General features: G+C 40.6%; 1 protein-coding gene across 3 annotated transcripts in view; it reads left to right on the top strand.

Annotated features, from left to right (window-relative positions):
• GPC4 (glypican 4) overlaps nucleotides 1-17,816 on the top strand; it is a 116,872-nt gene that overhangs the window by 81,620 nt on the left and 17,436 nt on the right. For all 3 annotated transcript variants that reach the window (XM_072818115.1, XM_072818114.1, XM_072818116.1), the window contains exon 3: nucleotides 13,174-13,565. In XM_072818115.1, the coding sequence (XP_072674216.1) occupies nucleotides 13,174-13,565 (392 nt within the window). The remainder of the gene's footprint in view (nucleotides 1-13,173; nucleotides 13,566-17,816) is intronic.

Raw genomic sequence — 17,816 nt, forward strand, 5'->3', positions numbered from 1 at the left:
CAAAATAGTGTTGTTGACGCAAGTTACTGGGGGAAAAAAAATCTCCCTAATAAAAAGCAGGCATCTGAAAACAGAATAAGCATAGAGATTCTGCAGATGCTGGACTTCAAATTAAATTTCAAACTGGATTCCCCAGAGACAACCAGAATTCCTAGGAGCCCTGTAGAACATGGATAGGATTAAAATTCAGCTCTTGAGTTTGCATGCAGCAGGGACCCAGAAGTAGCTCCTGTATTTATAATTGTCGTTAAGCTGGGTTTCATCCCTTAGCTAGTACCTTGGCTTAGTCTATCCATGTAAAGCCATGACCCAACCCATTTCAGTCCCCTGCGCCAAACAGGAATTCTCATATGAACGCTTTCTTTTAATAGTGAAGAAATGGCCAAGATAAGCCAAATGAGAAGCACTTCAATCATACCTGAGGCAATGTTACAGATAACAGACTTTTAGAGTCTGGGTTCCAAACACCTCAGGATTCTCTTCTCTGTTGCTCTTCACTCAGTTTGAAGAGTGTTATGAAGTAGATTTAATTTTAATAGGAATTATTTCCTTTGTGCCTGTTTTAAAGGCCATTCTAATTACATAGTACCTTTGAAGCATGCTTTTCCTGACATTATGTGTGGTGGTGAAGTACAAGGCAAATTTTCGAGATGTGAAATGTCTTTGAGTATTTCTGCAAAGGGCTTGTTACCATGGTGAGAAGTTGGACTAAATTAGATTTATATAGCTGATAAGGCAGTCCCCAGCTAAAGAACAGGTTGTATTTCAAATGTTGGCTTTTGAGATTTGTTATTTGAAACTTAGAACCAATTTAATAAGTGTTCGGTTCCCAGGCTAGACCATGAAAGCATATTTAATTTGTAATGTAGTTGAACTAAAGTTCTCTCTATGTAGCATGTCATTTATCATACCCATTTTACCACCAGTTACTATGCAATATTGTATTCAATCTTGAATTTATCTCCTCCTTCTCCTGGGTGGATGAAAATGTTTTATATGTCTGTATATCCTGTCTATTAGTCTATACCCCCACCCCATAACACATGCTGTAACTATAAAGAGTACTTAACAACATGGTAACATCCCTCGAAGATGGGTGTTATTGCCAAAAGACATCATTAGGCCACCTCTGTTTCTCTTGGTCACTAAACTCTTAGTTTAATCATTGAAAAGACTGGTATTCGCTTGACTGGCATTTCTTATTCAAGACAGTAACCTCAGCATTTTCTTTGACTTTGAAGAGGATACTTAGACAATTAGATGGCCATCTTAGAAAACTTGAGATGCTAACACATGAAAACAACCCCTTGGGGTTTAATAAGGGCATGTAGGAGGAAAAAGTCCTGCTCTTTACAAATGGCTAGCCTGTTGGTAGCATGATGGAGTGGAGACAAAGCTGTTTTCAGGTTCTGCCACCTCCAAGTCACCCCATTTCCTGTTAGACGGGTCTCCTCCTGGTACGGAGCCCACAGACATTAGTGACGTCTCTTGCCTGCAGGCCTGCTGCTTTAGCTATTCTTTCCCCTTCCCACTCCCCATGGTTTTATAGCATTACTCGTATGATTCCAGCGTGTAGTTTTTAAAAAGCCATACAGAGAAACACTATCAGTAAGTGTTAACATATGTTTTTTTAAAAAGGATGGAAAAACCGATTCTCTGGCCCTTCCCTACCAGGTTTCACATTCAATAAATGTGTTAACATTGTTTCTTTATCAGTTTCAAAACTGGTCTTGAAAAATGATTATGAAGCTTTCGTTTATTTCTTCTGACTTCAAATTAAAATATGGCATAGACAACAAAGGTAGTGAGCACAGATTACATTTCTTTCTTTCTTTTTTTTTAATACAGATTACATTTCTTTTGAAGGAGTAGTAGCTTAAATGTGTTTGGTCTGGAGATCAGAACAGACCTCTGGGATACGTTGCCTATTTCCTCCAAGCTAGGTTTTCTGAGATAATTAAATGTGTTTGTATGGTTAAAACTTCAGTTGACTGGTATCCAATAAACCATAATCCTCAAGTGGGTACTGCATTTGTTGACTGATTTTTAAGGATGGCCGTTAGGACCCACCAATGTGCCTCAGGCCTAAAGAGGATGTTGAGTGAAATTGTTTAGGGGCTGTCTTGATGCTCCGTAATCCAAGGGTGGCAGGGTGCTTTGGTCAAAGAATTGTCCAAGCCTGAGGCTATTGATGTGAATGGAAGGGAAGAGATTGGGCAGAGCAATAAGATGGCAGCTGAAGAACCATGATGGAGTGTTCAAGGTGGCAGGAAAAAGGCTGACGACAAATCCTGAGGAAATAACAGAGGGACACATGGGAACCTATAAGGTCAGGCAATTTCAAAAGAGCCTCTTTTGCCATCTCCAAGCTTACAGTGTAAATTTAAAGTGGTGACCCTGAGCCCAGGGTCCTCTACCATCAGAACTTTACTCCTGTTTCTGAGATAACACTTCTTTCTAAGGCTGGAACAGTTAATTTGTTATAAACTTTTTGTTTGAGATTATTTATTTATTTGAGAGAGAAGGCATGTGCATGTGTCCTCTTCCACAAGCTCATGAGCAGAGGGGCAGGGGCGGGGGGGGGGGAAGCAGACCCCCCCCCTCCACAAGCAAGGGATCTACACACACACACACACACACACACACACACACACACACACGGGGGCCCTATCCCGGGATCATGACCCAAGCCGAAGGTAAATGCTTAACTAACTGAGCTACCCAGGTACCCTGCTTATTAAAGTTATAAACTTTTCAACAAAAATAAGGTTGTAGGCTTTTAGGGGGTCAGCCTTCATTAACTAGAAATCATCCCATTGCCTCAGGTTTTCTATCATTCTTCCTCAGGGAGCTCCAGAGTTCAAATGCCAGTCCTGGTGTTTCGGAGCCAATTCCCTTATCTTTAAAGGCTTTTCGTTCTACATGTTTAATTTTTTATTATTTGCCATCTAAAGAGATTATAAAGTCTGTAAACCCATTTTTTTAAAGTTGTAAACTGTGTACATGTGTGTATTCACAGACCTGGAGAAAGTACATTAAGTATACTTACTTAGGCACTACCCCTCCACACCAAAATTCTCAGGATTCTCATTTTTAAACTTGTACGTCTGAGTTTAAGGTCTCACCTCTTTTTTTTCTACACTGTAATCTCTCTTGCCCATTCTTTAACTGAGGATCTGTACCAGAAATGTACAAATGTACTATCCTAGGCTAGAGACCTGGAGCTAGAAAGTGATAGTGGCAGAGCTAGCTGCTCCCCCTCTTGGTGAGTTCTGGGAAAAAAAAAAATTTTTTTTTGAAGTAGAACTGCTAATTAACATAGCTGAATCGGTTATCTCATGAATATGCTAATCAGATGCTCAGTTCAGGGGGCTTTGAAAGAATTGCCAGGCAAAGGAATAGAAATAATAGAAGTGGGGCATAATCCGTGTTTAGGGACCACAACATAAAGGCCCACCCCAAAATGTCATGTTTTGTGAGAGACTAGTTGTTTTTAAAAGAAGCATAGTTCAATCAAACAACCCAAATAGATTAAGAAGATTAGAGCTGCCATGTTAAATATATCTCTGAATCACATAGTAAAACCGATGTAACAAGTTCGAAAATTTATTTTTGCTTAACTTCCAAAATCAAATAGTTTGCATGTTAAATCTTAAGGAAATAGAGATGTTGTCTTGATGCTAGTCCACTGCAAAAACTCTGTTAATTCATCAGTGTAGGGAGCAAATGTAGTAACTTCGGGAGGCAGAGCACACTGAATTGTCAGCCTGATTCTGCTGTGAACCCACTGTGACCTGGGGCAATTAACTGGGTCTCAGTTTTCCCATCCATAAAATGAAGGGGTTGAGCTAGATGCTCTCTAAAGACCCTTTCAATTCTAAAAATTCTGTGAATCTTCTAAACATGTGACTAGACCAGCTGCTTTAGTGAAAGGTCTTACAAGATGTTAATTAGCCGCCTGTCTGGTACCCTCTATTTTCCTGCTATCATTTCTTAACTCCACTACTTTCCCCAGGTCTTTGAAAACCCTCCCATGAGCCTGAGGCTTGTTAACTCAAAGAATAGTAGAAATTTTCTGAATTAGCTTAAAACGCACATAAAAGAAATAATTGTCTGTCCCATCTATCTGCACAGGCCAAGTGTAAATCAAAGTGGCCACCCTTCCCTGAAGCCCTCAGCCCCCTTGTTTTCTATCATTTCACGAAGGCAGGACGTTTCGCACTCTGAAGATTTTGCCAAATCTGTGTTTTAATCACTGACTGGAAGTTTCCCAGAGTTCACACTGGCCATCCCTTCATTAGGCCGGTTGAGAAACCAGTGTGGAGGTGCAGGGAGTTGACGGCATTAGAATTCGCAGGCCCATGAACACAGTGACCTCAGTGGGAGGAAGCTGGCTACTCACTTTAAAAGGCAAATACCTCTGACCTTCACTGTTTTTTCAACTACATGGTTTTATTCTTGTCCTTTGCGTGTCCATATTGACTGACTTACTGAAGACCCCCTAAAGACCCCTGGGGAGTTTTTTATGTCAAAAAAAAAAATCCTCCAAATAAATGTGTCATAGAAGGGTATAACCTACATATGTCCTAGGGTTGCTTTTTAATCCTCACCTTAGATTTGATACATTCAGACATTAAAAAAATGCATTGCTTTTTTAAAACCTCTGCTGTAGTGCAGTGGACAACATTTCATAGGCTGAGTAACTACAGAACTACAAAGAAAGACATGAGGCCTTCTCGCCATCCTGCAAATGCAGCGCTCTTTCTAGATCATAATGCTAATGGTCTTTGATTTCCTTAGAAGACACTACTACTCTTTTCTTTATAATTCTGTTTTCTTTTCCTTCCATGTGAAGGGGACTAGAAGGCCAGACATTTTGCTAACTGCTTTATAATCTCTGTGAAACTTGGTGAAAAAGAGCCACTGGCAGCTTACTGTAATCAAATCAAGAGCTCAGACAAAACACACCCATTTCTGTATTGACAAAGGTTTTCTGCCTTTTGAGTTGTTATCTGAAGTGTGACCAATTGTGGCTCTAGCATTGGCTATCTCTGCGGATTGAGAATGCTTGTGCAACTTCCAGGGAGCCCAGAGCCCCCGGTACTTGGCTCTGTGGGCCTCTGCTGTTAGCTTTGACTTCTTAAGAAGTAGTGGCATCAGCAAGAAGCAGCAAGTGAGTCAGTGGAAGAGCTTCGACTGAACTGCTTTTATCTATTTTGTTGGTTCGTTGCACTTTGAGCCCGTGAGTCCAGAAAGCTGTTGTTTCTCTCTGCCCACCCTCTTTCCGTGTATCTGTCCATCCAGGCAAAGAAAAGGGCATATTCGATCCTGCACTGCGTCTCCACTGATTGACAGGGAGAATTCTCCAGCCAGGCCAGGCCTTTCTCCACCTGCTTCTCCTTGAAAGAATTAGCAAAGCAATTGAAACTGTTGTAATAAATATGCCTCAGGGAGAGCACTACATGGGCACAACCTTTCCTGGAGTTCAGTGGGTCAGAAATTTTGAAAGACACTCTCATAGCCTTTGATTTAGTAATTCTGCTTTCAGGTATTTATCTCAAGGAAAGAAAGATCTGTATACAGGTTTATATTCAGGGGTGTCCATCACAGCATTATTTACAATAATGAAAAATAGGAAATCGGTCTTAAATGTCTCATAATGATCCCGGTCTGTGCATATGGTGTCATATATATGCAGTTGTTATAAATGGTGTTACCAAAGAATCTCATACCCATAGGAAATGCTAAAACTGTACGGTGTTACCTGAGAACAGGTACAGATACGGTATGATCTTAAGCCTGTAACAATACATATCTTCATAGGAAAAACATAGGGAATTTGATAAACTGTTGTTGTGGCTGTCTTTTAGTGATGGGGTAATCGACAATTTGGTTCTATTTTCTTCATATCTCTCCATACTTTTTAGATTGCTATAGCTTGAAAAGGGATACTTGATAGGAAAAGAAATTGTATTTTTTATGAAAAACATAACTGTTTTGGTGGTGTTTTAAGAAAATATTTGGGGTTCCCCCCAAAAAAGTATCACAGTGGTCACTGTAGACCATTTGTAGACAGTAGAAAAATGCATGGAAACTTTCAGCGATTAAGTTAAATGAATAGAATAAAGGGAAATAAAGTACTTTTTGAGTACAATGAAGGTATAGTATTTTTCTGGTTATAAATGTTACTGAAAAATTTGGGTGGACAAAAGTGAGAAACACCTACTGAAAAATAATTACCCTATGTCCCTGACACCCGTTGTATTTTTTTAAGATTTTATTTATTTATTCATGAGAGAGACAGAGAGAGAGAGAGAGGCAGAGACCCAGGCAGAGGGAGAAGCAGGCTCCATGCAGGGAGCCCAACGTGGGACTCAATCCTGGGTCTCCAGGATCAGGCCCTGGGCTGAAGGCAGTACCAAACCGCTGAGCCACCTGGGCTGCCCGACACCCATTGTATTTACATCAGCATCATATTTGCCTTATCTTTTTTGTGCATGTAGATGCAAATTTGAGTCTTAACAGATTATTGATACTTTATGTCCTGATTTTTCTCTTGCCACTAAGTCATGAGCACCTAAACTGTATTATAAGGTTTGTTTATGAGGCCACAGAATAGAACCACATAGAGTTATTATATGGAACACTTGGGATGGCTGCTCCAGCCTCCTGGCTTGCTTAAACCATCCCCTCAGCCTTCTTCAGGCACTGGAATGAGAAGGCATAGGTGTGTTAAAGGGAATTGGCTAGCTGGAGCCAGGTGCCCTCTTCCTGTGGAAGGAATGGTGTCCAGTGGAAGACTTAGAGTATTTAGCCATGTCTCTGGCTACAATAGCATGAGATGGGAGCCATGAGAGAGAACACAAGGAGCTTTAGCATTCAAAATGGATTAACTACGAAAATGAACCTTGCAGAAAAAGGGTTGTGCCTATTTTGGTAGGATCCCTAGCACCTTTTCGTATGTTCACAGCCCTTGCTGTGATTGGCAATTGTCCTGTCATCCTAGGGGAGGTCTGTTGATGTGCTATCGGTCGATGAACATTAATCGAGTGTGTGTCCTTTTAGTACACCATGCCCTAGCAGGTACTTTTGAGGAGTAAGATTTTGCCAAGATAGAGGAAAATGCCTGCTGAAAACTTAAATAGACTTTATCGAAAAAGCAAGACAGAGGGAAGAGATCTTCAGAGACCAAAGTTTCAGTTTCGTTTCAGTCAGTAAGATGTTCGTTTAATTTCCTTTTTCTCTTACATTCATCGATGGCTTATTCTCGCTGTTCTTGATTAAATGCATGCTCTTGGATGAATGGGTGAATATAACTCTTTGAGTTTTCTTAACAGTGTGAAAAGTATGATTTGTAGCACTTTCAAGGAGGCTTCTTTTCTCAGGAATTTTGTCAAGGTGGTAACTTAATGTTCACACACCATGCCAGGGCTGTGAAGTACAGTCTTTACAGTAAAGAGGAAATTAATCCTTCAACATAAAAGGCAGTTTCCTAATACTATAAACACAAGGTGGTAATTTATAGCACACAGCCAAGTGGATTGAAAAGAAAGGACTTCCAATCTCTTAAGGTCGTGGGTTAGTTCTAGAATGTTTTCTAGCTCATTAATCAATAGCCAGCCAATTGTTTATAATGGAGTAATTAATGGTGTTTAATAGCAGAACTGGGGGCCTTTTGAACTGTTTCAAGAATTTTGAATGTTTATTTGATGCAGGACAAGTGGCTGGGGAGAGAAGAAATGATGTTCTTCTTCATTCTTTTTAAAAGACAGGATATTTGAGTAGAAACTGTTTATATGGAAAAGGAGTCATCTCATTTTAGTTTTTCCCATGTTCAACTGGTATTATTGATATTAAGAATAATTCGCATTTAGAGCTGGGAAGTACTCAGTCCCCTAGCTCAGCCCTTGTTCTGAGCTGACTTCTGGCAGATGAAATGTGTGGGGAGGGGTGGGTGGTGATTGTCCTGCCACTTCCTTCTCAGTTTTCCTTTCACCGATTCTTTGCTTAATCCTTTACCATGATCTGTGTTTTATCTTTGCATGAAGTGTGTGATACTCTCTTCTGATATAAAACCTCTTCCATGCGTTGAGGTTTCTCTCTTTGGTTTCTTTCTCTCAATGGTCCCTCCCACCCATGTAGATGTCTGGGACATTGCACAGCATTGGGAGCCAGAGCCGTTAAGCATTTCCTTTGACTAAATCGCTCCCAGTATTATAAGGCCTTGAGTCTCCTTAACTGATCTCCAGCAACTTTGGCTTAATGGCTTCCTGAGCTGGATAATATTTGACTCTGCTAGGAGAGATAAAAACAAGCATCAAGAGACTTTTAAGGTGATTGTAGATAGGAAGAAACCCTAAAGGTGACAATAAGAACACTACCTATTACAAGTAGTGTCCATTTGTTGAGCGTCTTTGGTGTGCTGGGCATTATTCATCTAAGGTGAGTAGTAACAGTGTCATGTTATGGATGAGGCCACAGAAAATCAGGTTAGATCTTTCATCCATCTGAAGTCACACAGTTCGTAAGTGAGAGATCCCATGGTTTCCCCACTGTGTCACACTGGTTTAGAGATGTATCATGTTAGTTTCTGTTTCCACCCCTATGTTAAGTGCTCATCCATGAGCCCTGGGAGTAGCAGTTGCTTGATCCTTAGAACATAATCACTCAAGCCTCCGAACTGCAAGCTGAAGGAGAAATAAACCATGATCACAGATACCATATTTTAAATGCTTTTAAACCATCACCTCCTTGACTCTGTCTTTCAGACACTGGTAGCATCCCTTGAAACAGATTCCCTTCCCACCATTTTCCACGAATAGAAGTTGTTGCCACAAGGGAGATCTAATTTCCAATTAACGGAGCTTCTGATCGTTGCGGAATCCTGGGTTATACCGTGCTGGTTGGTCCTCTCTTCACCACTGAGTATCTTATAATTGGCTTCAGGTATAATAATTAAGAAGGAATGATTGCTAGGTATCTCCGGCCTGTACAGTTGTTCTTCAGCAATTAAGATCTGATCCTGATCCTGAATTCTGAATAATGGAGGAGAAAGTGAAGATGAACATTACAGTGATTAATGAAGTTGCCATTAATGGCCGTGGACCAGGACTCAAATGTCTAATTTTGCTCTATTCCTCATTGTAGAAGGAGGTGTCCTAGGAATAAAAGGAGGACTGGGGATGCACAAGAGTTATACACGAACATAGGAAAGCTACTAGTTTGTAGGAGGGGCAGGTGTAAAAGCCCCCGTTTTTTCTCCTTATAGCAAATTATTATGCTTTGGCTGATATTGGACCTAATTGAAGTGACTTTTAGAATTTAAGTTATGTCCATCATCCTTATAAGGTCTCTGAGGCAAAAGGCATAGGTTGAAGAGTCCCATTTAACAGAGTCAGTAAGAATAAGTCTAAAGAGGAGGGAGTTTAGGTCTTTTGAATCCCTTGACTTTTGTTCCATTAACTTCCATAGGTGAAAGAGATGAATACTTTAAAACTTTCTATATGAAATGAAAGATTAAGGATTTTATAGATGCTTTAAAAATCTCTGGTGCACATAAAACCATGTGCGGAGGGTTGGTGGTATAGTAAAGGTGAATTGGATGAAGGAAATTTGTCTTATTGGAAATGTTGATTATAGTCTGATTGGGCGAGAAGGTTAAGACGTGTGCTAAACCTGTGCTTTGATTTGAGCCCATAATAGCCACTCAGTACATAACTGTCAAATTGCATATCCATTAAGAAGGATTAAATTATCAGATTTTAACTTGTTATACATCAATTTTGTAGAATTTCTGTGTATAGCCCACTCAAACAATCTTTATATTTGCAACTTATATGGCCATACTAAAGAGTCTTTAAAAGAGTGTCAGAAAGAAAATCCATTTTCTGAACAATGAAAGGAATTAGAATTTAGTATGTATGGAGCGCCAAACTGATTTCTTAAAGTTTAAATTAACATCACACACAGCACAGGTACACACACACACACACACACACACACACACACACCCTTCCTAGACAGAATTTGAGTCCTAGGAAACAAAGTAAGGTCCATGGTGGTATTGGACAGAGGGCATGCTGGTTTGAAATCAGTTCTCCTCTTAATTAGATTGTTTCTCTTATGCTCCAGAGCAGCTACATTATACAGGGACACCAACCCATAGGTTCTTGATCTGAATGAGGAAGTCTGCGACTTTTATTTTTTTTTCCCATAAAATGTTTAGTGTCTTAGCATTTCTTTGACTTGGAACACTTAGAAGCCTAAACAATGAATTCTGACATTGTATAGATGTTTTTAAATTCAAACACCTCTGAAATGCCACTCTGCCTCCACCCATAAAATCTGTACAACTAAGGTGCCATTCACTAGAAATACAAGTGAATATTCAGTTACTTATTAAATGAGTCATCAAAGCACAAGTCTAATAATTTCCAACAACCTACTTCTACACTAAATGATGTGTGCCAATTTTATGAGCAATATAATAAAAATCCAATGTGAGGGAAGGACCTGTGGTTGCCTTTGGAATCTTCTCTTTTGGATCGTGAAATACTCATAGCACTGGATTGACACAAGGCTTGCATACTGATCTCAATGACCAGGCTTCAGTTTCCCAGCATGTGAGAGCTATGTGTGTAACCCACTGGACCCATACTAATACAACTCAGCTTCCCTTGTTTATTATATACCTGATAAACCAGCAGCACTTGGCCAGGGTGCTAGGGATTCAAGCAAGGCACTGGAAGTGGACCTGATGGCATTTCCAGGTCTCTTCTTACCCCAAGACTCTCTGGCTTTGAATTCTAGAAAAGTGCTGCCTGCATCTGGACACTTAGTTGAGAGACTTCCACACAAGAAAATTTATCCCCACCAAAACATGATAAATCACACCCAGGAATGTGAGGGAAAAAATGGGAAAAAAACCAGCTCATTGGAAAGACATTCTAATTAAAACGTTTAACCTATATGCTTCGTATTTAGCACAGCCTTGAGCTGGTGTTGATTGCTATTGAGGGGTGAAATGAGACACATTTCCTTGGCTAGAGTGGTGGTTCTCAAACATTAGGGTAAACAGAGTTGCAGATGGCTAGGATCCATGCCCAGAATCTCTGATCCAGTGGGTTTAGGGTGGGGCCCAGGAACTTGCATTTCTAACAAGTGCCCTGGTGATGTGGTAACATGGTGTTGATGTTTGCCTGTCGTGGGACCACACTTGAGAATCACTTGGGATTTTGGAGAGAATTAGAGGCCTCTCAGGTATCTGATTTGAGTAACGTTTTTCCTATGGTTCTCTAGCTCCTTGCGTACTTTCCAGTGGTCTTCCAGGCAGAAAACTTCTGTAAAAAATACCAGGCAATGCGCTTGGAATGGAGGTGAGAGGTTGACTTGTGCACTACCCTTTCTTTTTAGCTCTTCAGAGGGAATCCATTTCCCTTTGTCTCTTTGAAGAGCACCCAGGAAATAAAAAGCGAAACTCAACCAAAGGAAAAGGAAAGAGCCCCTCTCCCCACAAAAATACCCCATGAACAAAACACACACAGTTTGAAAAGCTGAAACCCAGAAGACCGTGGACTTTGAGGCTCAAGCCCCCATGTGGTGATGAGCAGAGGCATAGGTATCTCTTGGAAGTAAACAAAGTCACACACATCCCCTCCAAAAGGCTTCAGTGTTTCCAATGCAGGTTTTGATAAACTATTTGTTTTTTTGTTGTTGTTGTTTGTTTTGTTTTGTTTTGATTTGAGAAACTATTTGGAAGTAGTTCTCAGCCTCTGATTTGCCCACCCAGTATGAGAAGATAATGGCTTTGTTGGGCTATTGCATTTTGAGAAGATTGCTAATGTTCTGGCTTCAAAGGAGGCACCAGATTTTCTTTTCTGCTCCATGTTCATTTGGAGGCACTTTCTTAATTGATGTGGTCCTTATATTTTGCTTTGGTATTTATTACATTTCCTGCTTGTAAACTTGATATCATGAAGTGTTTATTTTTATACCAGCCATAGATTCTTTAAGAATTATTGTTATAGATACACCACTAACTTTTTTCTTCTTTGAACTGCCTAGGAAAAGCTTCAGGAGAAACTAATTTGCCCTTTGTACTTAAGAGATTAAAATCTCTTAACACTCAAGCCAAAAAGTATACCTGGAATAACCAGGTATTCTTAATGTATTTTTCTCAAGTTATTTTCCCTGCTGTCCTGTAAATCTACCAAATCTGTAATTGAGTCTGCTAGGCATTGCATGTCTCTCTCCCTCCTCCCACCCTCCCCCCACAGAATCTCATGATGTTGCCATATGAACTCTTTAAGAACCCAGGGTTAACTTGGATACCCCAATTTGTACTAATGCCATGGGAAACATCTGAGGACCCATTTTCAGAAAACCTGAGTGCTAGCTTTTGGAGTATTTCATTATGTTTCTTGGCCTCCAGCATTTCCCAGGCAGTGTTCTTTTTTTTTAAGATTTTATTTGTTTGTTTGTTTATTTATTTATTTATGAGATTGAGAGAGAGAGAGAGGCAGAGACACAGGCAGAGGGAGAAGCAGGCTCTATGCAGGGAGCCCATGCAGGGACGCATCCTGGGACTCCAGGATCTTGCCCTGGGCCAACGGCAGGCACTAAACTGCTGAGCCACCCAGGCATCCCCCTCAGGCAGTGTTCTTGCATGTCATGTAGATGTAAGGAGAAAAGAAAAAAAAATTGTGTCCAAGTAAAACAAGGTGTTTTGAAAATACCTGTCCTGGTGTCAGATTGCCTTTACAAGGCATAGTTAGCTTTGGTTTAGATTCTTGTAGTAGAAAGTTCTGGCAAACCTCATGTTTTAGATTTCATGTACCCATTTTTATCTGGTTCTTTATTTACCTTGTGACTGAATGAGAGAAGTGTGTGTGTACGTTTTATATTGACTCCTGAGAAGTTGTTGGTCCAAGATATCATTTTTCCCCGTATCTTAGATGTAGATACAAGTAAGTGACTTTGTGACTTGTGACCTTGATTTACTTTCATTGATAAATGATCAGTTGTGCTACATCTGCACCCCCCAAAAGAAATCCACCTCATCTGTGAACATGTTTTCCAGTTTCATTTTGTCATTTTTTCCCCAGTTTTTAAATTGACCTGAAAAACACTGTTAATTACTGAAAATCCTTGTTTTCTTTTTTGTTTTGTTTTTAGAATTCTTCAAAGAACTACTGGAAAATGCAGAGAAATCTCTGAATGATATGTTTGTGAAGACCTACGGCCGCCTATACATGCAAAATTCTGAACTGTTCAAAGATCTCTTTGGGGAGCTGAAGCGCTACTACGTGGCAGGAAGTGTGAACCTGGAAGAAATGCTAAGTGACTTCTGGGCTCGCCTTTTGGAGCGGATGTTCCGCTTGGTGAACTCCCAGTACCACTTTACAGATGAGTATCTGGAATGTGTGAGCAAGTACACCGAGCAGCTGAAGCCCTTCGGAGACGTCCCTCGGAAACTGAAGCTGCAGGTTACTCGTGCATTTGTAGCAGCCCGTACTTTTGCTCAAGGCTTAGCGGTTGCAAGAGACGTAGTGAGCAAAGTCTCTGTGGTAAGTGCTGTTTGCATCCTGTGTTGTTTTATGTTGTTTCATTTTAAAAGAAGGTTTTGGGGGGCACCTGGGGGCCACAGTAAGTTAAGCGTCTGACTCCTGGTTCCAGCTCAAGTCATGATCTCAGGGTCAAGAGTTTGAGCCCCACGTCAGGCTCCAAGCTCAGTATGGAGTCTGCTTAGGGTTCTCTCTCTCCCTCTGCCCGTCCCACTTGTGTGCTGGCTCGCTCATGCTCCCACCCCCGCAATAAGTAAATAAAAAGAAAGTTTGGGAGGTAGAAAATCAGTAGAATTCCACTGGCTTGATAACCATTTTCTTCTGTGCTCTCTTCTTTCTCTTAGCCTTTTCCCTCATACACTTTGTTCTGATGGAGATACACCATATAGTTAGAGACCGTGCTGTGATGACTATCATCTTATAACGTCATTCTTTCCAGTGGTTTCTTTGGTAGCTTTTCTTAGAAGCAGGATGTATGTTCACTTGGGAACCTTAATTTTCAAAATGGGTTTAATATTGCCATATTGTTTTCAGCCCCCATTTTACTTCTCCTCCAGGGAAAGAAAGAGACAGGCTCCATCATTGGTTGCTTTGAGTGACTAGGATTAGGCTTAACTAGTTACGGTCTAGAGCAGTATTTAACATGCATTAGGATGTGTTGTTTCCTTATTTGAAGGCATACTCAGAGCTCTTTAGAGGCTTTTTATGACAGTGTGGGGCACCTGCTCTTGACTTACGGCTTTGTTTACAGGATTACCAAAAGAGAATGAAATTGTAATATATAGGCAAGAGTATATGAAATGAGGCACATTTTCCTCATTTGTTCATTAAAGGAATTGGACTATGTCCTTTGAAACAAGATAAGGATGTGTTTCAGGGGCCTCCTTGAGTCTCCCTCTCAGCAAGGGAGGTATGAGGAGTCTTCTAGTAAGTGACTCTGCATTTGTGTCTTTACCTCCTGGCTGCACTAGAGAATCTTTGCTTTTCTCACTTTTCAAAGTTTTTTTTTTTAAAGATTTTATTTATTTTAAGAGAGAGAAAGCATGTGTGTGCAAATGAGCATGGGAGAAGGAGCAGAGGGAGAGAGAGAGAATCTCAAGTATGCTTTGTGCTGAGTGAGGACCCCAATGCAGGGCTCGATCTCATGACCCTGAGATCATGACCTGACCTGGAATCAAGAATCAGACACTGAATTGCCACCCAGGTGCCCCTCAAAATATAATTTTGAGCAAGATTTCAAGGTGGGGGAAAGGTTTTATGGCTCCTTCACTCCCTTCTTCCCCAGAAAAAAAATGAAATTTGAAGACTTCTTGAAGGCCTTTCTACCTCTACTCTTCTATGACTTAGTAACAATGAAGAAACAATAATCTGGGGCAAGTTACCTTTGGAAGACTGATCTTGGTTCTTTTTTTTTTTTTTTTTTAAAGATTTTATTTATTTATTCATGATAGTCACAGAGAGAGAGAGAGGCAGAGACACAGGCAGAGGGAGAAGCAGGCTCCATGCACCGGGAGCCCGACGTGGGACTCGATCCCGGGTCTCCAGGATCGCGCCCTGGGCCAAAGGCAGGCGCCAAACCGCTGCGCCACCCAGGGATCCCTGATCTTGGTTCTGTAACATTTCTGCCCTCAAAGGAAAAGCCAAATTGTTGTCCATTTACTAAAAAATCTGCAGACATAAAGACAGCAGCAGCTTCTACTTGGATCATTTGGTTGTTTTGAGGACAGAAGGGAGTGGTCAAAATGAAAACTGAATAGCCATACAAACAACTGGAATATCAATATGATCACCTATCAGAGTTCATTTAGAGTTCAAGTGACCAAAGAATTTATTGTCCAAACCAGGATGCTTATTATCTAGACCAAGGGGTGCTTATTACCAGTCATACCAGACAACATGTGCTCCTAATTTTTAATAACGCAGCCAGGGCTGTCCTGAGCAGGCTAGGATTCATGGATTACCCAAGTTAGAGAGGAAATGTACATTCACCCAGTGAAGAAAAGATTCTGAAGAATCGTATACCATGAAAATTAGGTGTTTCTAGGACATTTCATGCTAGGGTTTGGTGATAGGAGGCTTTGCTGATTGCCTTCATTATTACAGGTGTGTATGCTCTCATCTCCAGGCCATACACTTTCAGGGAACAGTTCTTCCCAGCATGTATTGGTTCACTCCTCATCCTGCTGATATTCTCCTTGTAAATTGCAAACATTTGTTAGGGCATATGAGGGAGCAAGTGGGGGATAATGGTTATAATTAAAGGAATAATCTGATTCCTGAACTTCTGCCAGCCTGAGCAACCATGAGGAGTCTTGCAGATGCTCATGCCACAGTCCCAAAACAAGGCACAGTTACTCCAGTTCGCAGTTATTCATGTTGTAGCTCTCCTGACACATCTGCCCTTCTTCAACAAGTCCTTGTGTTCATCCTAAGCCGAAAAGGCGGAAAGGCGCTGCTGTGTGCTTTGAACGAGCGCGTGTGGGTGTGAAAGGAAAGACAAGAAGTAGAAAGCCCTTTACAAGCATCTGAAAAGTGTTTGCTTCACATTAGCCATTACCCCTTTCATTTCTTAGGGAGAGGGACCAGGCTGGCAGAGGTCTGGTTAGCCTCACTTGGCTAGATTGGAGCCCTCTTAGAGATTGGAGATTCCAGAACCTCCAACCCACCGTGGAAGGCAGAGATGAAACAAAGTGATTAGACCCTTCATTGCAGATTAGAAGAAGGTCAGGAGCTAGAAGGCTTGCCATTGTGCACCCCATCTCACCACCAGGGTAGGGAGAAAGAAGCAGTTGTGGCTTCCCTGTATCACATTCTTCTTCTGGACCTGGTGCTTAAAATTCATGGTGGGAAATCCATAAGGTTGGCTTTTGTATAGAAGATTCAAACACACTTAACCTATACAATAAAGAATATGTGACTCAAAGGAGTCGCAATCAATTTCTGGTGTTTCTTTTGGTATGAATTTTTTTTAAGCAAGAGATTTTCTGTGTTACCTTAGTATTGGTAAATTGTTTGAGAAAGTTCCTTTCTGGGCAGCCCCGGTGGTGCAGCGGTTTAGCGCTGCCTGCAGCCCGGGGTGTGATCCTGGAGACCCGGGATCAAGTCCCGCATTGGGCTTTCTGCATGGAGCCTGCTTCTCCCTCTGCCTGTGTCTCTGCCTCTCTCTCGCTCTCTCTGAATGAATAAATAAATAAATCTTTAAAAAAAAAAGAAAGTTCCTTTCTAAATTTAACCCTAAATTTGCTTCAGAATTGATCTGTGTTCTATGTTCACTGTAATTTTTCATATCTGTGTAAGAGATACTTAGTTATATGAGAATACCAGCTATAGGGCTTAATTTACTGTAACTAAACATCACTTGTCAATTGTTTAGTTGAAAATCCTCTTATATCTACTTTAAAAGTTGAATTTGTAATTGGAAACTTTTTAATAATGTTTTGCTTCCCTACTGAGCTTCCTAAGTAGGGAAGGACTGACTTGAAGTTAAACCCTTCAACCGAGTTGGGTTACGTTACCTAAATTAACAATAGTAAGATACTCAGGCATCAAGTCAATTTTTAAAGTAGTTAAAACACAAAAAAAATCTCTCATCATTATGTTTCTACTTAGAAGCATGCAAGGAATACTTGGATATTTGAGAAAACATTTATTACATTCATTTTTGGAGTATGGCTACCAAATAAACCAAGATATTAATTTAAGATATAGTTCTATGGAAAAGACAGTAAACGATCTATCAAAACCTTATTTCAAATTGAACATGTTGAGAAAAAAAAATCTACATTTGATTAATAAAATAAGTAAGCTTCTCTACCAATTTGGGTGGCCAAGCACTGTTTTTCAACTTGGGCTCCCACCACTGCCACTTGCTGTCCAAGTGTTGTCTGCAGGTAGAAATAGAGCAACCCAGGAAATAGACATTTCTTCATTTGGTGTCTTGTAGAATTAATTACCTTGGGATTAGGAAAGATCATTCCGAGTAGAAAATATATATCCTAATTTTAAAAAGTCACCTCACCCACCCCATCTACAAAGATGTCTCTGAAAGTCCAATATGAAAAGCACTGTGGTCTCGGGAGCTAGTTACTGCATACTTAAACATGTTCCCACTTTCTCTTTGTAAGTGGCTGCCCTATTTTTCCATCTTCCTTTTGCAACCCAAGGGTTGTAGTTAAAATGTTGAGCAATGATTTGATTATCACTAAGCCTTTTAAAGGCCATTAGCACCAGTAAGCTTAGAGAAACTCACTTCTT

This window comes from Canis lupus, chromosome X (genome assembly GCF_048164855.1).
Source record: "Canis lupus baileyi chromosome X, mCanLup2.hap1, whole genome shotgun sequence".
In the NCBI taxonomy this organism is placed as follows: Eukaryota; Metazoa; Chordata; class Mammalia; order Carnivora; family Canidae; genus Canis; species Canis lupus.